This window comes from Lepidochelys olivacea, assembly GCF_965140295.1.
Source record: "Lepidochelys olivacea isolate rLepOli2 genome assembly, chromosome: 12".
NCBI lineage: Eukaryota > Metazoa > Chordata > Testudines > Cheloniidae > Lepidochelys > Lepidochelys olivacea.
The window spans coordinates 10,236,556-10,258,531 of NC_140422.1; the positions used below are offsets into that span (position 1 = coordinate 10,236,556).

Consider the following 21,976-nt stretch of genomic DNA (forward strand, 5'->3'; position numbering starts at 1 on the left):
GCACTAAATGCCCTAATGACAACTACCTAGGTGAAACCAAACAAACCTATGCTCTTGCATGAACTCACAGAAAAATAAAAGACAAAAATACCCTATCATCCACAGTTAAACACTTTTCCCAAAGTGATCACTCAATATCTGACCTTTCAGTCCTCATCCTCAAAGGAAACCTGCACAACACTTTCAAAAGATGAGCATAGGAACTTAGATTCATAACTCTGCTAGACGCTAAAAATCATGGTTTCAACAAAGACTGGTTTTATGGCTCATTACTACAATTTGTAACCTACTAATCCTCCTTTGTCCTATGACTGCAGAGGTGTTAATTTCCCACTTCATTTTCAATGGTTTCTTGCACCTTGTGTTAACCCCTTACACTTAATCTGTGCCACCCTTTATTTAGCTGTGACACTATAGCAAGCTTTTCCAGACCTAAAAAAGAGCTCTGTGAAGCTAGAAAGCTTGTCTCTTTCATCAACAGAAGTTAGTCCAGTAAAAGATATTACCTCACTCACCTTGTCTCTCTCATATCCTGGGACCAACATGGCTACAACACTGCAAATCACATACATAGGCATTTTCACACACTGAGGGCAGGTCTACACTTAAAAATTGTCACCTGCACTGTAGCGCTTTAGCAAAGATGCTGCTATGCCAACAGGAGAACTTTTTCTGTCGGCATAGTTAATCCACCTCTGTGAGAGGCGGTAGCTATATCAACAGGAGAAGCTGTCCCATTGACATAGTGCTGTTTACACAAGGGGTTAAGTCGGTATAACTGCATTGCTCAGGGGTGTGAATTTTTCACAGTCCTGAGCGACATAGTTATACCGATGTAAGGTTGTAGGTGTAGACCTGGCCAGAGTCTATAGCGTATAAATAAAGGAGTGCTTGGCAAGGTGCTGATACAAGTCTATCCATTGTATACGAGCTCCTACATGTGGCTACAGTCCATGAATATCTCCGCAAAAACAATTACAATAATAATGCGAGTTGCCAGATAAGCCATCTACATGCCCACTTCCCAAATCAAGCTCAGAAAGCAATACACTTGTTACAATACACTAGAGTTGGGACAGAGCTACAAAGTTTGTATCTGGACTTGTAGCAGTGCGAGACTCACCACCATGGCGTCTCCTGCTGGCTGTTCTGGAATTAGCTCAAGTCCTTCCGCAGGGCGCCCTCTTCCAGTGGTGTCTTGCTCCCCATTACTCCAGCTTTGCTGTCTCCATCATTCTGTGACCCACATGGCTTCCTGGACCACAGCGTCCTCTTCTGGGCACAGGCCTCTGGCTATGCCCTGCCCTGCTGTCTTCCCTACTTTCAGGGGAGCTGGCAGTCTATAGTCCAGCCACTCGCCTTGGTGGCCTTCTGCAGTCACCAGTCTAGTCCCTTGCTCCAGGCACAAACTGCAGTCTGTGTTGGCCACTTCCCTCAGGTCAAGTGCGGGCAGCCCTAGCACCTTATCGGCCCTTTCTCCAGGGCCTCAGTCTGGCAGCGGTCAGCCAGAAGCTCCTTTTGCTCTGCTACCCTGCCCAGTAATGCTCTAGCTATAGTGTTTCTAGGCAGCTAGTTCTTCTCCCTAGAAGGCCAGGGAAGGAGTTCCTTCCTTCCTTGTCCCCACCTATTCCTCTGGTCTTATCCCCCTTTATAACCTCTATGGCCACCAATCCTTTCACTTTATCATTGCCTTCAACTCCTTGGTCACTCAGCTTCCTGCCTTCTATCACCAGCCCCTGTTCCTGGAACAATCTCTGTGTTCTCATTCCCTAAGCACCTTGGCCCAGATCCACAAAGGTATTTAGGCTTCTAACATCCATTAATTTCAGTGGAAGCTAGAAGCCTAAATACCTGTGAGGATTTGGGCCCTTCTGCCTCCTTCTTCAAATCTTTCCTTCAAACTCACCTTAACAGTAAATGCTTCCTCTCTTCTACTCCTCATTAGTAACTAGTGCCAGCTCCTCCCTGTCTATGTTCTGTGTATTTTTGGCTTATGAGGATTGTAAACCCCTCACAGCAGAGAATGAGTCTAATCTCTGTTCCATAAGGACATGTGTAAAGTTATGTCACTAACTAAAATAGTTTTTAAAAATAAATACTCTCAGTATTGACAAGGTATCGTTCACGGCATACACAGTGCCAGTGAGTACACTTATTGTTTCATTAATAATAGATCATGAATGCTGTATCAATAGTAATAGGCACTGTTACAGAAGCATAGCAAATGATCAGTGCATTCATGCAGACATACATTGTCCATACATTAGCCATACATTGTCCATGCATCCCAGCTACAGATGTAACCATGATAACATACAGAATTACACAAGGAATCCCCATGAGCCTTTGCTTCAAAGTAAGAAACCCGAATAGCCCACACCAAACAAGTTTGCCTGGACAAGATTATCCTTGACACACTCCTTGGTCAAGTGGAACAATTCACATGCCTTGCACATACTAATAGTGAAGTGACTGAGGTTCTAAATGGTGTTCTGTAGTTGTCTAGGGTTAATTCATCTACTGTAGGTGTTACATAGCATGAGACAATCCCTGTACCTCTCACAAAATAGGGACAATCCTGCCATTTATAGTAGCATAATTAGCCAATACTCTGGCAATAGCCCACAGCAGAAGGAGTTCATGTCACCTAAGTCATAAAAATATACCTCACAATTGCTGACCTGTGTACTGGGATAATTCAGTAAAATCCTTAGGCCCACTCAGTTCCACTCATTGCGGATGCACCAATGTAAGTGAGAGCAGAACTGGCCACTTATCTTTCACACAAAAAACGCAAATTGCTGGAAACAGAGCCATGTACCCACCGGATGCAAATTGTACTCATTCACATGAATGGGTTGAATAGGTCAGGATACTGATCTAAGAAACAACAGACATGAGCGGATTCGATGGGCCGAAAGTGAACATTTTATCCAAAACTGTCTCAGCTCTGGTGGTTCAGCTCTATGTAAACCCAGATTGGAAACCCTGGTGATTCCATCCACTAGCTTTTGTGATTGCCCTGATATAAGTGACAGCAGAAATTAACAGAATATTACTGGTCATATACCTAATGTAGAGCAAAGTGAAAGCTAAAATAACATGGGAGTAACCAAACCAGAAAAGAATGTTATCTCCATGACAGAGATAATGATGAAAGTCGTGTCCATATAATGGCTATGTTCAGGTGCGGAGTATAATGAGTGGATACGATGATGAGCATGGATCTACCCTCATTTGGTGGGATTTAATGTTCAGTGAGTTTATGGTTCCAGTTCATATGGTCCAATGGAAAAAGTATCTCAGTCCCTTTCCCATAGTTGATGCACGATGTTGTACCGGCTTACACCTCCTGGTACTGTCGGTGGCCGGTGATGTGTTCAATGTAGAAAAGGAGGACTTGTGGCACCTTAGAGACTAACCAATTTATTTGAGCATAAGCTTTCGTGAGCTACAGCATCCGATGAAGTGAGCTGTAGCTCACGAAAGCTCATGCTCAAATAAATTGGTTAGTCTCTAAGGTGCCACAAGTACTCCTTTTCTTTTTGCGAATACAGACTAACACGGCTGTTACTCTGAAACCTGTTCAATGTAGATGTCCCTGGACCATCGGATGTTACATTACTATGTAAATGAATCATTTTTGTGGGCCTCAGCTTTCCAGTCTTGTGCACTATCTATAGAGAAGCCTTTCAGAAAATACGCTAGTAACTCTGCTTAAACCAGTAATCTCAGCTGCAGGTGCTAGTGACATAAGTGACTGAAGGAAGCAACAGCTAACAATGGCTGGTTCAGCAGCGCCCCCAGGTGCTGGGATTTTTTATAGCACAGTGCATGCATATGTTTCATTTGTGTAAAAAAAAAAAAGAAAAAAGAAAGTGGTTATTGTCTACTACCATAATGCAATATGCAACACATTCGTGGCTTCCCCTGGTCTCCCCAGGAATTGCAGCAAGACCGGCATTGCTAAACACTCCCAGTCATGATACTGCTGACTTGTAGTGGTGATTAGGACTTTGAGACAAGGGCAGTACAGTAATACGATATGTACATGAAAGTTAGTCTTTTGTAAGGGGAAAACAGAGAGCGTGGAGGCAATGGGCTTAGGTAAGCAGGCCAGCAGCAAGGAAAGTAGAAAGCAAATCAATTAGTTCTGGGACCACGTGTCCCCAATAATGTTAGTAATCTTTCTTTTCCTGTTCATGAAAGGGCCTGGGTAAAATCAAACACTCAGTGTATAGTTAGGTCAATGGCTATTATGGTCTCAGATATGCAGATTACTTAGAGTGCCCAACTATATGGAAGAGAATTTAGGAGAGTCATAAAGAGGAACCACCACAGTCCTTCTGTAACACCATAGGCTCTCCCATGGGAGAGATCCTCCTGTAGCCTGGTGGGGAACTTTACACTTGTGAATGGAGCAAACCTGCCCTAATTCAGAGAAAGATCTAGCCCATCACTTGCTTTGATCTGGCTATCAGTGCAAGTTACCCAGCTTTGGTACCACCATTTATATCACCATTGAATTTAGCTCCAAAATGTGACCTTAGAATGAAAGCACATGTGCTATGTATGTAATGTTAACAGCAAGGTTTACTGTGACAGAGTGTACCCATTGTTCTATAAAATGTGTCTTTTTAAATACCACTGTCCCTTTTTTTTTCTCTGCCAGCTGCATATGTTTCAAGGATCACAGGATCTTCTCCTTCCCAGAAACTAGTGAAGATTAGAAGGCGAAAAAAAGCGATGAAATGTTCTCTGAGCTCATGCTGTCCTCCCACATTGACAGAGCACAGACGAATGCGTGGAGGCAGACAATATCAGAGTGCAGGAAAGCACAAAATGACCGGGAGGAGAGGTGGCGGGCTGAAGAGAGTAAGTGGTGGGCTGAAGAGAGTAAGTGGTGGGCTGAAGAGAGGGCTGAAGCTGAAAGGTGGTGGCAGCATGATGAGAGGAGGCAGGATTCAACGGTGAGGCTGCTGGAGGATCAAACTAATATGCTCCAGCATATGGTTGAGCTGCAGGAAAGGCAGCTGGAGCACAGACCACCGCTACAGCCCCTGTGTAACCAACCGCCCTCCTCCCCAAGTTCCATAGCCTCCTCACCCAGACTCCCAAGAACGCGGTGGGGAGGTCTATGGCCAACCAGCCACTCCACCCCAGAGGATTGCCCAAGCAACAGAAGGCTGGCATTCAATAAATTTTAAAGTTTTAAACCTTTAAAGTGCCATGTGGCCTTGTCCTTCCCTCCTCCACCACCCCTCCTGGGCTACCTTGGTAGTTATCCCCCTATTTGTGTGATCAATTAATAAAGGATGCATGAATGTGAAGCAACAATGACTTTATTGCCTCTGCAAGTGGTGATCCAAGGGAGGAGGGGAGGGTGGTTAGCTTACAGGGAAATAGAATGAACCAAGGGGTGGGGGGTTTCATCAAGGAAAAACAAACAGAAATTTCACACCGTAGCCTGGCCAGTCATGAAACTGGTTTTCAAAGCTTCTCTGATGCACACCACACCCTCCTGTGCTCTTCTAACTGCTCTGGTGTCTGGCTGCGCATAACCAGTGGCCAAGGTGATTTGCCTCAACCTCCCACCCCGCCATAAACGTCTCCCCCTTACTCTCACAGATATTGTAGAGCGCACAGCAAGCAGTAATAACAGTGGGAATATTGGTTTTACTGAGGTCTAACCGAGTCAGTAAACTATGCCAGCGTGCTTTTAAACATCCAAATGCACATTCTACCACCATTCTGCACTTGCTCAGCCTGTAATTGAACAGCTCCTGACTACTGTCTAGGCTGCCTGTGTATGGCTTCATGAGCCATGGCATTAAGGTGTAGGCTGGGTCCCCAAGGATAACTATAAGCATTTCAACGTCCCCAGTGGTTATTTTCTGATCTGGGAATAAAGTCCCTTCCTGCAGCTTTTGAAACAGACCAGAGTTCCTGAAGATGCGAGCGTCATGTACCTTTCCCGGCCATCCCACGTTGATGTTGGTGAAACGTCCCTTGTGATCCACCAGTGCTTGCAGCACTATTGAAAAGTACCCCTTGCGGTTTATGTACTCGCCAGCTTGATGCTCCGGTGCCAAGATAGGGATATGGGTTCTGTCTATGGCCCTACCACAGTTAGGGAATCCCAATGCAGCAAAGCCATCCACTATGACCTGCACATTTCCCAGAGGCATTACCCTTGATATCAGCAGCTCCGTGATAGCGTTGGCTACTTGCATCACAGCAGCCCCCACAGTAGATTTGCCCACTCCAAACTGATTCCCGACTGACTGGTAGCTGTCTGGCGTTGCAAGCTTCCACAGGGCTATTGCCACTCGCTTCTCAACTGTGAAGGCTGATCTCATCTTGGTATTCATGCGCTTCAGGGCAGGGGAAAGCAAGTCACAAAGTTCCATGAAAGTGCCCTTACGCATGCGAAAGTTTCTCAGCCACTGGGAATCATCCCAGACCTGCAACACTATGTGGTCCCACCAGTCTGTGCTTGTTTCCCGGGCCCAGAATCGGCGTTCCACTGCATGAACCTGCCCCATTAGCACCATGATGCCCACATTGCCAGGGCCCATGCTTTGAGAGAAGTCTGTGTCCATGTCCTCATCACTCTCGTCACCACGCTGATGGCGCCTACTCGCCCGGTTTTGCGTTGCCAGGTTCTGGTGCTGCATATACTGCTGGATAATGCGCGTGGTGTTTAATGTGCTCCTAATTGCACAAAGTGATCTGAACGGGCTCCATGCTTGCCATGGTATGGCGTCTGCACAGAAAAAAGGCGCGGAACGATTGTCTGCCATTGCTCTGATGGAGGGAGGGAGGGAGCGAGGGGTGACTGACGACATGGCTTCAAGGGAATTAAAATCAAGAAAAGGCAGGACTGAATCTCCATTAAAGTTTCAAGGTGCCCCTGACAGACCTCACAAAAATGATTGTCGGCCATTGATTTCACGGAGGGAGGGAGGGGGGAGCAAATGAATACAAAACAAATCTGGTCTATTTCTTGTTTTGATCCACTCCATCTATCTTTTACATCTTTGGCTGGCAGCAGATGGTGCAGTAGGACTGCAAGCCATCCTCATCTCCTGCCTGCTCACCATAAGATGGTACAATAGGACTGCCTGCAGGACTAAAGAGAATGACCTGGTCGAGTCACTCCTAATTTAGTCCCTGCACGCTCCTGACTGACCTTACCGAGGTGGCCAGGAGCACCTTGGACATGATGACGATGGTTTTCAGGCCTATTGCACCGTGTGCTGCCACAAGGCAATGGGTTGTTGCTGCTGTGTAGCAATGCAGTACCGCATCTGCCAGCACCCAGGAGACATATGGTGATAGTGAGCTGAGCGGGCTCCATGCTTGCCATGGTATGGCGTCTGCACAGGTAACTCAGGAAAAAAGGCGCGAAACGATTGTCTGCCGTTGTTTCACGGAGAGAGGCAGGGAGGGCCTGACGACATGTACCCAGAATCACCCACAACAATGTTTTTTGCCCCATCAGGCATTGGGATCTCAACCAAGAATTCCAATGGGCAGCAGAGACTGTGGGAACTGTGGGATAGCTACCCAGGTGCAACACTCTGGAAATCGATGCTAGCCTCAGTACTGTGGAAGCACTCCGCCAAGTTAATGCACTTAATGCACTTGGAGCATTTTGTGTGGGGACACACACAATCGACTATATAAAAAAAATTTCTAAAAAAACGACTTCTATAAATTCAACCTAATTGCGTAGTGTAGACATACCCTTAGTGAAATTCAGATTCTCAAAATCATTCACATTTCCAGCTTTTGCATATTTACTTATCAGTTAAACTAATCTAATGACCTAATCACATGATCCACTCACGGTGTTGACGTCAATTATACGCTTACAGTTATAACTTACAGTTGTAGAACAGCCAACAGAGTGAAGCACATGCCAATAAAGAGGAAAAGTAACAAATTGAAGGACGAAATTCACTTCAGGAACTCTACTCAGTCTTTTGGCCTTACCAGTCCCACTTAACAATTTTCGTTAAAGGGAGCATTTATAGGAATATGAAGTTCTAGTTTGGAAGCAGAGGGGTAATATCACTTAATCGTCCACTTGCCCTTGAAGACTGGCTGTTCTCATTTTAGGGATTTCCTCTGGAGGTGATCTGAAGTTGTTATTGTCTCTTTAAACATAACACTAAAATAATCCGTAGGAAAAAAGTTTATCCTGAACCTCTTCTTCTTTCTGACTGGGGTCAGAATCTGGAAGTGGGGCCTTCTTCCAAAGAAAAATATTGGGATTTATGCTGAGTATGGGAAACAGATTTCACTTTGCACCTTCTAGAATACCTCCTAATCCAGAGGCGGGCAAACTACGGCCCGCAGGCCACATCTGGCCCGTGGGACCGTCCTGCCTGGCCCCTGAGTTCCTGGCCGGGGAGGCTCACCCCTGGCCCCTCCCCTGCTGTCCCCTCTCCCCCGCAGCCTCACCTCACTGTGCTGCCAGCGCTCTGGCCCACCACTCTGGCATGGCAAGGGGGCGGGGAGCGGGGGGCAGTCAGGGGACAGGGAGCAGGGGGGGTTGAATGGGTTGGGGGTTCAGGGGACGGGGAACAGGGGGCGGTTGGATAGGGGACAGGGAGAGGGGGATGTTGGATGGAGTCCCGGGGGGAGTGGTTAGGGGCAGGGGGTCCCAGGAGGGGGCAATCAGGGGACAAGGAGAAGGGGGGGTTGTATGGGTTGGGGATTCTGAGGGGGGCAGTGAGGTGGTGGATAGGGGGCGGGGGCCAGGCTGTTTGGGGAGGCACAGCCTTCCCTACCCGGCCCTCCATATAGTTTTGCAACCCTGATGTGGCTCTCGGGCCAGAAAGTTTGCTCACCCCTGTCCTAATGAGACTCTTCAGAAGATGAAGGGAACTGGTGGGGGAGGGATGCTTTTTTTATTTTTAGTGCCCTTTCTTTTCCTTTCTTTTCTTTGCCACCAGGGCCTTCTTGGACTTACTCCTCTTTCCATCCATCTCAAAAACTGATGATAGGGAGGAAGGAAACAGATCCTAAGCATGTTTGTAATTTCTCTTGGGGGCAATTAGTGGGGTCTGCACATCTGTGAGATTTCTTTTTCATATGCCTCCTTTGATTCCCCTCCTCAGATGGGAGAGAAATTCCAGACTGAGAGCCGCATGGAAAGGGGAGAACCTTGTAGTTACTCTTTTGAGTAGGTGTCATGCCCTGAGAAATAGGGGGTTCAAGCTGTAGGGAGGAGCTGGCCCGGGCTCCCCGGTCTGGAGAGTGTTTGCTAGGATTCCAAGTTTCCCCACCCAAGGGGCATCAGGCTCCAACCCTGGAGATTCAAATGGAGTCCTTGGCTGGTTTGCTGCACCAAGAGACAGAACTAGGGTGACACTGTTGGCAGGGAGGAGCCCTAAGCCAACGACAGGCTGGTGGGGAGGCGAGGGATGATGTAGAATGGAGGGAGGGTATGGGCTGAGAGCCCCTTACCCAGCTCTTCTTGCTCTGTCTACTCTGGATCTCTGTCAGTAGTGCCCTGCTGCAGCAGAAGTCATGGGGCGAAGGGCTGGGCTGCTCTGCAGCTGACAGTTGGCGCTGTGAGCTCAGGCTCCAGCAAGCTTGGTGGGAAACATCTCTGGCTCTTTGCTGTTGTTCTTCCACCTGTGCTCCCCCACAGGGAGAGGTAAAGGGAAAACCCTGGTCTGGGCTGGGCCTCCACTAAGTTGCCACTGTGGCTTCCTGGGAGGTCTCCTGCTTGGGCCCCAGGAAACCCTGCCCTGCATCAGCACTTGAAAGGAGCCTGGGTCTCTGCAAAACAGGCTCAGATTTTTATCCAGACACTGAGTCGTCAGGAAGGTGCAGAACATACAGTGTCTTGTCTTTCCCTTTCTACTTAGTCTTATCTGCCATGCTGCACTCCAGGTGAGTGAGCAGGATGCACGAAGTGTCTCAACAACTATGGAAAGGGAATCTCCTCTCTCAACAAAGGCAGAACCGAAGAGCCTGGAGATGTATAGCCAATTGATATGTTTTCTAAAACTTGCTCTGCTGCAGGGAGAAGCTGTTCTGCCTGCCTGCACCTGTAGGGGCAGGCAAAAACACTGATGGGTTTCTCAGAAGTGGAGCCATACCTCCTCTTCCATTGATTTACAGCTCTGGTCTGACTTCAAGGCTGCATAGATTAGAGACCCAAAGTCATAGATCTATTGGCCCTATTATGAATAAGAAAATCTGGTTTTGTATCGATTAAAGAAGTTTGCATGATATGATCCACAAGGACTCATACCCAATGCCCTGCATTGACAATATGCTGGAGGCATTAGCAGAATTTGAATGTTTTTCTCCACTGAATGAATGGAGCATGTGCTGGCAAGTCCAGGTGGAAGAGTCAGGCTCATGTGAAGACCACCTTTACTGGTGGACAGGGCTTGTGGCAGTTTAGTGTGATGCTGTTGCATCTGAGCTGTTAATGGAACAGGTGTTTGAAACTTGACACTTTTCAGGAGACTTGTGTACTTGGACAACATCCTGATCTGTGCAGGAACTCTTGAACTAGCAAGGGGAAGGCTGAGGAATGCCAGAATCCCAGGGTTCCCACCAACTACAGGAGTTCATGGGGCTTGTCTCTTGTTGCCAGGTGTTTGTGTGGAGTTTTGCTGGGATAGCTGCTCCCATGTATAGAAGAGATCACCATTCAGGCAGACAGCCAAGTTAAGCCAGGCATTCCAAGACCTGGAGAAGCTTTGATTACTGTGCCAGTGTTGGATTATCCCCTGACAAGTTGCTCATTTGGGTTGGATACTAACGCTGGCTAGATTGGAACAGGAGCCGTGCTCCCCCCCCCCCCCCAGGTTCACAATAGACAAAGGCAAGTTGTGGCCTATTAGAGGAAGTCCCTCAAGAAACTGAAATGGAAACCTTGTGAGACCCATAGGTAGCTCCAAGCAGTAATAAACGCTATTGAGCGATCACCCCTTCTTTACAAGTTCATCTCACATTTATTTATTTACTTTGGATTTATATACACATCACAGAAGAAAGGTGCACCTCTCAAAAATTACAAAGATGGCCTGTCAAACATCTGAGAAAGTCCAAATTACCACAATCATTTTCTAGTGAAGATGCGCTAAATCAACGGCAGATCACTCTCCCGTCGACTCCTGTACTCCACCAGATCAAGAAGTGTAGGGGGAGTCGACAGGAGAGCATCTCCCGTTGACATCATGGAGTGTGGACCTCGCGGCAAGTAGATCTAAGCTATGTCGATTTGAGTTACGCTATTCACGTAACTCAAATTGCATAGCTTAGATTGAATTTCCCCTGTAGTGTAGACAAAGTGTAGACAAAGTATCTCTCAGAAGGGTGTGTGACACCCACATGAATGTGCCATGGCTTAACTTTGCTTGGCTGTCTTACACCACATACCACAGAGACCAGAAAGGATACCTGTAGCCCTTCGCAAGAGAGCTGACCTCCACCCATGCAGCCCTTTGTGGCCAGGGATGCCTCTACACTGCCTTGCTCTTTCTTATCGCTCTTCCAGGCTCTTTTACACAGACTCCACACACCTTTGCTCATTCAATCACAATCCCCTCCTTGGGGTCTGGGTTTATTCTAGGGTTGCCAACTTTCTAATCGCACAAAACTGAACACCTTAGCCCCTTCCCTTCCCCAAGGCCCTGCCCCACTCCTTTCCCGAGGCCCCAACCTCATTCACTACATTTCCCTTCCTCGGTGGCTCGCTGTCCCCCACCCTCACTCACTTTCACTGGGCTGGGGGAGGGGATTGGGTTGCAGGACGGGGGTAAGGGCTCTAACTGGGGGTGTGGGCTCCAGGGTGGGATCAGAAATGAGGGGTTCAGTGTGCAGGAAGGGGATCTGGGATGGGGCAGGGAGTTGGGGTGCAGGACGGGGTGAGGGCTCTGGCTGAGGGTGTGGGCTCTGGGCTGGGGATGCGGGGTTTGGGGTGCAAGAGGTGGCTCCAGGCTCCGGGGGGTGGGGCTGAGGGATTCAGAGTGCGGGAGGGGTCTGCGGGTTGAGGCAGGGGGTTGGGATGTGGGAGGGGACTCTGGGTTGTGGGGGGGGCTCAGGGCTGGGGCAGGGGGTTGGGGCTCGGGGTTGGGGTGCGGGCTAAGGCAGGCTCCCTGCCTGTCCTTGCTCTGCACTGCACCCCAGAAGCGGGTCTGGCTCCTAGGCAGGGAGGCCAGGAGGCTCCAAGCTCTGCTCTCATCCACAGGCACTGCCTCACCAGCTCCCATTGGTTGCAGTTCCCAGCCAATGGGAGTGTGGAGCCGGTGTTCGGGGTGGGGACAGCAAGCGGAGACCCATGCTCCCGCCCCCCGCCTAGGAGCTGGACCTGCTGGCCACTTCCAGGGTGCAGCGTGGTGCAAAGACAGGTAGGGAATAGCCTGCCTTAGACCCGCAGCACCGCCGACCGGACTTTTAGTTTTAACAGCCTGGTCAGCACCCTGTTCAACTGGGCGTTCTGGCTGAAAACCAGACACCTGGCAACCCTAGTTTATTCATAGATTCATAGATATTAAGGTCAGAAGGGACCATTATGATCATCTAGTCTGACCTCCTGCACAATGCAGGCCACAGAATCTCACCCACCCACTTCTGCAATAAACCTCTCACCTATGTCTGAGCTATTGAAGTCCTCAAATCATAGTTTAAAGACTTCAAGGAGCAGAGAATCCTCCAGCAAGTGACCCGTGCCCCATGCTACAGAGGAAGATGAAAAACCTCCAGGGTCTCTTCCAATCTGCCCTGAAGGAAAATTCCTTCCTGACCCCAAATATGGCAATCAGCTGAACCCTGAGCATATGGGCAAGATTCACCAGCCAGGTACCTAGGAAAGAATTCTCTGTAGTAACTCAGATCCCGCCCCATCTAACATCCCATAACAGGCCATTGGGCCTATTTACCATAAATATTTAAAGATCAATTAATTGCCAAAATCATATTGTTCAGATAAGCAAAAGTAAAACTTAAAGTGCCAAAAAACTATCCTAGAGCATGGCTCTTACCTCAGAGCCTGGGCAATCAAAAAAATTCCTTCTCTGACTCTTTTTTATCAGTTCTTATGAGGTGACCCACTCTGGGGTTCAGCTTGCATCTGCCCTGCTCAGAACTGACTCCCCTGCAGACTTCCCAGGATCAACTCCCCCCTTCCCTTTAGGGCTGCTTCAGGTTTTTTTTTATATTAAGAGTCAACTGCTAAGGTACCAACCCCTTCCATGTACCAGGTGCCCAGGGTCGTCCCTAGTCATTTTGGTGCCCTATGCAGCTCCCTGTGGGGGGCTGTGTGGGGCCCCAGGCCTTTGTAGGGGGGGTGGCTGGGGGCCAGGGTGGCAACCGCCCCCTGGCCCCAGCCCGCTCTGCTCTGCTCCCCTGGCTCCCAGCCTTGGGGGGTTAGGGGGGAACCACCCCCCAGCACTCATCAGTGGCGTGGCTGGGAGCCAGGGGAGCGGAGCAGGCTGGGGCCAGGTCGCTCCACTTATGACATGGTGAGTGCAGGCCCGACCGCTGCAGCAGTCCTCAGGGGAGTGGGGACAGGGTGGGGGCGGAGCAGGGGTGGGGGCTTGGGGAAGGGGTGGGGGTGGGGCAGAGCAGGGGCGCGGGGCATGGTGAAGAGGCGGAGGAGGGACTGAAGCAGCATGCAGCAGTGCAGGGCCCCAGGAAATGTGGTGCCCAAATTTCCTGGTGCCCTACGCAGCTGTGTACTTTGCGTATGGGTTAGGACGGCCCTGCAGGTGTCTCTGGTTGGCTCACGTAGAAAGCCTGCTCAAGGCTTCAAGACTCCTTCAGGGCAGCTCCCGTGCTCCCTCTCATTCCTTTGCTCTCTCATACCTTGCTGTTGGATTAACACCAGCCGGTACCTTTGTTTGTATTCATGACTCCCACATAATTGCTTTCAGTATCTCAAATTATGTCAATGAAAAATAAGTAGGCCAAATGTGTCAGTACCCAGATCTACAGATATTTAGATATATCTGGTTAGACAGCTGAAAAATGCGGCATGTAGGTGATAAATATGGAATCTATGATGCTGATTATGATCACAGGGTACACAGCACAAAAAGTACCTGGAATTAATTGTAGTAGAATAAGCACATCACTTTGATCATGATAGCTCATTCACCTGTTCATGATGTATTTATCTATACTGAGTTGTATCTTAAGCGTTCTGTATATTTTTAAGGACATTTGGAACAAAAGAAATCCAAGCACTGGTTGAGGCTCATTAATAGTTGGAGCTGATAAAATTGTTAATAATGACACTGAAATAATTATTTCTGTTCTGTATTTAGAAGGAAGAAGGATGATGTACACATTTCACATGAGAATGACGAAACACTTTCCAATCCATTAGTAACCAAGGAAGGTGTTACACAACACCTAAGACATTTTTAAATCAGCAGGTCCAGACAACTTGCATCCAACAGACGTAAAAGAGATCTATGACCCACAGATGTTAACTATCAGGGTGAAATAAGGAAACTGTGAACACTGCCTGGTGACCTTGTTAGTGAGTGACTCCTCCTACATACACACCAGAAATAATGAGCTGCTTCCTGGCATTAGGGTTTGTGCCAACACCACATCCCACAAGGGGAAGAACAGTGGTTCCATTCAGTTTCTCACCCAGATCATATTCTGCTCTTTCGTTTCTCTTATGGTGTTGGTGGATGGGGGTGCTGTACATTCTGGATGCTGAGACTTGGTGAACTCACATCAATGGTGACTGCAGTGAATTTTCAGTCTTAATTTAGCTTCTTACCTTGAGTTGACCTGAATAACTCCCGATGCCTCCGGGGGGCTTCCAGCTTCTTTTTAAGTCCCTGGATCAGCTTGTGTTTCAAGCTTTCACCCTGGGCTCCAGGATAACTTGTAAATTAAATGTCACCTCTTGGTAGCAACACAACAGGCCAATCGAGATTTACTAATGGAGCATTTAGGGTTGATCACTTCAACCTGCCCAGGAAGTTCAAAATGATCGCACCTGGCTGGAAACCACACCAGGGAGACACCATATTAAATCTATTCCAGGCGCTATGTCACCCCTCATCCTAGTTACTCCCCTGAGCCACCCAAAACAAATCTCCAGCCTTGAGTTCTAGACTCTTTTACACCCAGTGCTGGATAGAATGAGTCAGTCACCTCCTCAGCCAAGCTGGTGTCAGCAGAACCATCCAGGAGCCTCTGCAGCAGGTCATTCTTCCCTCTGGCAAGCAGGCTGCAATCCAGCACCCTGTGGAAAAGAAATTACAGGGTGAGGCTGTCGTCTTCCACACAAGGGATTTCAGTGCACAACTCCAGAAACATTAAGTAAAGTTTAACCTTGAAAAGGGCTTTCTTGTGAGCCTCCCACTAAGATCTCATACCCTTTGGTGATTGCCCTGGACAGTTCCTCCATCTCCTCAATCTGCTCCCTTAGGGGTTTGGTGGTTAATTTCTCTGCAAAAGAGAGAAAAAGATCAGTTGAGTCTCCATGGATGATCATCCCCCTAGTGTCAGTTCCAAATATTTCTGGTCAGATAGTACCAAGCCAAAGCAAAGTTATCCCCCAGGGAAGTGAATGAGTTACCAGTGCATGGGAATGGAGGGCTTGAGTAGGCAGCAGGGTCGTGACAATCATCCCCTCTCCCAACTCCCCTTTTCCTCATGTGAGAGAAGGGGTCTGGGATCCCCTCTGCCAAGGGAAGGGAGGAAATAGCTGTGGTAGGGCCACCTTCCTGCCCCTGGCCACCTTCCTGCCCCTGCCTGCCCACACACTGCTGGCAGGCGCGGATGGTGGCACAAGCAACAGCCTCTCATCTCGACTAGTGCTGCAGTGACTGATAAAAAGCCCTCTCCCACTTGCAGCACCAGAGGTTGGGGCAGCAGCAACTTCCTTCCTGGCAACCTCTCCTCTCTCCATCCAGGAGTAGCAGCTGAGCTCCCTCCTGCCCCAGTTCCCCAGCAAACAGACAGGTTCGGTATCAGGGGTCCCTCCCTCCCCAAGTCTAGAGAAGAATCAGGGTCCCATCCCCCACCAGGAGTGGAGGCATGAGGGCTCCCTTTCCCCCAGCAATGACATCATCACATAGGCATGTGACTCTGTGGGACGGGGTCCAAATATGGGCCTTTTGGGTCTAGTACTTGAGCCAGGCCTGCCTAGAAGTGAGGGGAGCTCAGAGCACACTGGCTGATTTGAGATGTGTTTGAGGGTGTTAGTGAATCGGCCACTCAGCTGATGGGATCCCAGATGTACTTCATCACCTGCATTCATGACCAGATGGAGAATGAGGAGAGGCTGAGGGAGCTGGGATTGTTTAGCCTGCAGAAGAGAAGAATGAGGGGGGATTTGATAGCTGCTTTCAACTACCTGAAAGGGGGTTCCAAAGAGGATGGCTCTAGACTGTTCTCAGTGGTAGCGGATGACAGAACGAGGAGTAATGGTCTCAAGTTGCAGTGGGGGAGGTTTAGGTTGGATATTAGGGAAAACTTTTTCACTAGGGGGGTGGTGAAACACTGGAATGCGTTACCTAGGGAGGTGATAGAATCTCCTTCCTTAGAAGTTTTTAAGGTCAGGCTTGACAAAGCCCTGGCTGGGATGATTTAACTGGGAATTGGTCCTGCTTTGAGCAGGGGGTTGGACTAGATGACCTTCTGGGGTCCCTTCCAACCTTGATATTCTATGATTCTATGTCTGCCCGGAGAATCAGGATCCTGGCCTCATTGTCCTTTCCGGTCCTGCTGGGCCTCAGCAAGGAGGTGGAAACACGGTGGGAAGAAAAGTGTCGGATATGAAACCAAAAGATAAAACAGAAACCTGCCCCCAAATCACCAGCAGCTGAAATCTCACTCCCTGAGCTGTAAAGCAGATTGTGTCCATGCATCCTTGAGTGATAACTCTGATACTGCGCTTCTATCCATTCACTCTGTCTGTCTCTCTACAGCTTTTCTAGTCCATCCATATATTCATCCATCTATGGATTATCCATCCACATGTCTGTCACAATTCTAGGGCATGGATCAGTCTATCCATCCACATCTCACTCTTCACCGTAGTATCAGGGACCCACTCCATTGCACACTCTGAGCCCAGGGCTGTGCCATGAACACTTTTGATCTACTTTTCAGGAAGTGGGTGCCAACCTTTCCAGTATAGGGCAACTTCCTAGAAATTGCTGTGCTCAGCAATGCTATCTCCCTCTATGGTTCTATGGAACTATTTTGATTTCAGTGGGAAAGAAAACGAATAGATTCTCCAATCTCTTTCTCTCTCCTGTCTGTAGTACCTGCTACCCTGGACATAGGGTTTATCATCAGCTGTGGAAGATAATGTTTGAGGCAACCTCTTATAAAAACTTCAAGATAAAGAACTATGTTAAAATGGAGTTAAGGTTGAGAGGCAGTATCAGTAGTTTAAGGGTAAAAACATTGCAGGGATATTATAATTATCCCAAACCAGGAAATTTAGAGTTACAGTTACACTTAAAATAAATCCATTCATGTTCACTCATGGAAATGCACAGTTGTGGCTCCCAGACAACCTTAACTCTGCCCTTTACTGACACCATACAATACAGCTATGATGAAGGCATTTAAGTATTTAGGCTCTCAGATTAGATCAAACAGATTTTTAAAGGTAGGAATTTTTTCCCTCATGGCGCTGTTGGGCAGAGATAAGGTCTTTTAACTCATCAGCTCTGGAGTCACAATGTCTCTGTGCTTTAAGGGTTCCTCCAACTGTTCTGTTGAGATCGGTTTCCTGGCAGTGCTGCCTTGATATGCTGTGGAGCTGGCAGCAGTGTCTTGGGGAGTCTTTCAAGCACTGATACCCAAACTAAGTATGGGGCCATGGAACCTTTGAAGAACCAGAGATTCCCTCATGCCACAGACTCATTACAACCAGTAGAATTAGTGCATACAAATTAGCTATAGCAGAAGGGTGTTGATTGGCTGAGTAACCTTTGTCATCATTATTTAAGAAAGATTCAGAATGGTTGATTGGACCCTGCCTGTGGTCTACATATAATCATAAATGGACAAAGCAGTCGTTAATATCTTAACTGGTTTGCAACATAATGTCTGCAAATATGGCCTATGCACAAAATGTCAATTAATTTTAACTGTGTAGAAAATTTGAAGGTCTGTCTTATTCCTGGCTCAGTCTGGGTCATTGGAGCCTGCTACCCATTTCTAGGGAGCTAGCAGGCCTCCCACTATAACAGTGGCTACTGGGCTGCTCGCCAACACATGCCTATGCCCCATGGCCTCATTTGCCCACCTGCCCTGCCACTGTAACATCAACATCACCCTCCCCCATCAACTCTCTTAGTCTTTGCAAACTCTCACCCCTCTCCTCACATGAGGGAGGGACTTGAACCGGGCATGATGCTGGCAGACTGCCCTGCAACTTGAGGCAGATGCCTCTCGGTCCTGACCTGCAGACTCCCCTGTGTTCCCAGGCCCCTGTTCTCTCTTGGGAAGAGACTGACATCTGTGTGATGATTCTGTGACAGGCACCAGTGGAGACACAGGTCACTACTGGCCAGAGAGTAGCGAACTGAAGCCAACCACCAATTTAGGGTTCCACCCTGCATTGGGCTGCCTGTGAGTCATGCTGTTTGCTTTGAAGAGCCTAGCGTTCAACCAGAAATTTCTCCTCTGCCACCTGGAGCTCCCCTTTATCTGTTCCATTTTCCTCTGTTGTAGCTGGGTCCTTTCCTGAAGGACTTTCTATATTGTCTGGCATGAAAGGACTACCCAGGCTTGGAGTAAAGCTTGAGGTCTTTCCAGGATTGCTTGTGGGAAACTAAGATCTTTCTTAAAAAGAAAAGAAGTACTTGTGGCACCTTAGAGACTAACCAATTTATTTGAGCATAAGCTTTCGTGAGCTGCAGCATCCGATGCATCTGATGAAGTGAGCTGTAGCTCACGAAAGCTTATGCTCAAATAAATTGGTTAGTCTCTAAGGTGCCACAAGTACTCCTTTTCTTTTTGCGAATACAGACTAACATGGCTGTTACTCTGAAACCTAAGATCTTTCTTGATTTTTTTAGACCAATCTGCAATCACTTTATCCATAGGTATGTCAAATAACATGAGAATGCTTGTGTCCTTTACAAGAGCGGACGGGGCTACATCAGTCTTTGGAAAGGAGACCAGTATCCGGCCAAATGATTAAAAAAAAATACTGTACACGCATTCTCATTAGAGGTGATGGATTCTTCTCCTTCATTGATTCCATGCACAAATTTACTTAGGTTTGTAGAACTGAATCTGAGCAGCAGCATTAGGGAGTAAACTTGAAACTAGTTTTAGATTTCAGAGAGAAATGGTAAACACCTTCTGCTTTCTTGTTTGTGTCTATATAAAATACCCTCCCAATTTCAGTTCCCCAATCCCATCAACTGTTTTTGTAGTTGCAGTTGCTTTTTTTATTTTCTTCTTCCTTCAGTCTTAGGATATGTCTACACAGCAAAAACTGTGCATACACTGGCCTACCTTCTCTTGAATCCAGCTGGCATGGGTAACAATAGAAGTGAAGAAAGCACAGCACAGGCTAGCAAGGGGAATACATCTGTGCCAGGCTGTTACGACCTGTGTTGAAGCTTGTATTGTCTTCAGTGCTATTGTTACCCATGCTAGCCGGAGTCAAACTAGCTTGAGTAGGTTAGCCTGTGTACAGTCTTTGTCCACTTGCTATTCAGCTCAGCTGAAGTTACATTAAAGTGTATTCCATAGCAGAACTTTCCCAGAAGAATTAAAAGACATCCCTCTTTCTCATTTTAGAGAGCCAAAAGCAAACCCTTGTCACACCATTGTAACCTCACTGAAGTCACTAGGTCAAATTCAGAACTCTATTATGCCAGTGTATATCTAGAGTAACTCCACTGAAGCCAGGGTAAGTGAGATCAGAATCTGGTCCAGTGAGTTGCACTGGAGTGAAAAACAAAAAGGCAGAATTTGGCATGTACTCAAGGCAAGGTACAATCATTTGTCTTGTTTTTGATTACTCCAAATATATTATTCCTACTTATACTGAAGTGTTTTACTTTTATTTTTTAAATTTTTGCTTGGGTGTGTGCTTTTTGTAAAATAATCCTCACATACAAAACACTGAAGTGCTCCTGTGCACTACTTTACTTTAGCTTGTTAAGAGTTTCTTATAAAAACAGTAATTTCAACTGAAGTAGTAAGCTTCTTAAGCATGGGAAAGTAAATATGTGGGTTCTGATTCTCCTTTCTCATGGTGTAAATCAGAGGTAAATGGAAATAAATGGAATTATAACCATACATAACTGGCACAAATGAGAGCAATCAGGCAAATATGGTGGGTTTTTTGTTTGTTTGTTTTTTTTTTTTTTGTTTTTTTTTTGCTTTGTATGCATGCAGTCTTCCTACGCACTGTAATAGGAAGTATGAACTCAGCTTCAGCCAGGACTGAACAATAGGATGTGAACTCACATGCTGTATCAGCCTTCAGATCATTGGTTAGGGAGCACTTGATGAGGTTCACTACTTGTGTCTACAGAGTTAAAAGAACAGTGCAGGGAACAGAGATTGTTAGCATCAGAGAAAAAACAAGTCTCCAGTCAAGATGAATAGAACAGAAGAAAACAGCCATCTGACATGGTACAGTGAGAGGTCAGTGGTCTGCACAATACTGAGCTTGTCATTTGCTATTGGGATCCCTGGGAATTCCATTGTCATCTGGACTATTTGTGGGAAAGTGAAGCAAAGATCTCCTACAGTCATGCTGATCCTAAATCTGGCCATTTCAGACATCTTGGTGCTGGTTACTTTACCAGTCTGGATTTACTCCTTTGCTAACACCTGGCTCTTTGGAGTCACCTTCTGCAAAACGCTGGTTTCTGTTGTTTACTGCAGTATGTATGCCAGCGTGTTTATAATTACAACACTGAGCCTGGAGAGGTTCATGGCTGTGTTCTACCCATTCATGATTCAAAAGTGGAAAAATAAAGCTGTGATTCTCAAAGTTGTTTTTCTCATTTGGCTCCTGTCTCTTGCTTTTGGAGCTTCCATAATCCCATTTCAAGAGATTGAAGAAACGAAGATTGGTCAGCAGTGCACATATCACAACTACACTTCTGATCAGCAGAAAATATTGTGCCTTTTGTTGGAGACTATTGTGGGTTTTGTGATTCCTTTTGTTATCATCTCTACTTGTTATGTATGTGTTGAAAGAAGAATAAACACAATGACTTACTCATCTAGGCAGCGGTCAGCGAGGCTGATTGCCAGTGTGATTGTGGCTTTTGCTATTTGTTGGTTACCGCATCATCTGTTTAACATCATAGAAACTGTTTCAACACAGATAGTAGACTCTAACCAGAAGATGTCTTTGGCATTGGACGAGGTCTCAGAAACGGGAGTATACATCTCTGGATCACTGGCATTTATTAGCAGTTGCATTAACCCTCTGCTTTACGCCTTTGCTGCTCGGAACTTTCAAAGTCACCTGAGATTTGCAAAGCTGTTCAAACTCTTTGAAACGATGACTTCAGCTGTAAGAGAGGAAGCCCAGAGAGAAATGTCTGTGTAAGTGATACTTCAGTAAACACCGAGACTCTCTAACAAGAGACATGTATGAAGTGAGTGATGACTAGAGTACTGAATATTCAATCCTTTCACCTTGCACTGTTAATTTTGCCTCGCTAAACAAAACCATTCATTCAGGGTCACCCATTCTAATCCAGCGCAAACCGAAAGTCAATACCATCTGAAGGCTGTTCTATGTGTTATATAAAGTGAGTTGGCAGTCATGTTCACATCACAAAACTATTACCATTACTGTTCCATCCCAGTGTTCAGGGATGACGATCTGGTTTCTTTTAAGAGTATTGGGTTTGGGTTAGAGAGCATGTTGGATGGGGTCACAGTTACCAGCTGCCGTGAAGCTGGGATAACAATATCAGTTCAAAAGTCTGTGAATTTGCTTTACAAAGTGATATTAATGGTAAGGCCAAATGCC

General features: G+C 47.0%; 1 protein-coding gene across 1 annotated transcript; it reads left to right on the forward strand.

The window, feature by feature from the left end:
* Positions 1-20,581: 20,581 nt before the first annotated feature.
* On the forward strand, positions 20,582-21,547 carry LOC311528898 (leukotriene B4 receptor 1-like; the record flags this gene model as incomplete). Its single annotated transcript, XM_084644394.1, has 1 exon — positions 20,582-21,547. One exon carries the CDS (start codon positions 20,582-20,584, stop codon positions 21,545-21,547), a length of 966 nt encoding a protein of 321 aa, XP_084500520.1.
* Between the last annotated feature and the right edge of the window lie 429 nt (positions 21,548-21,976).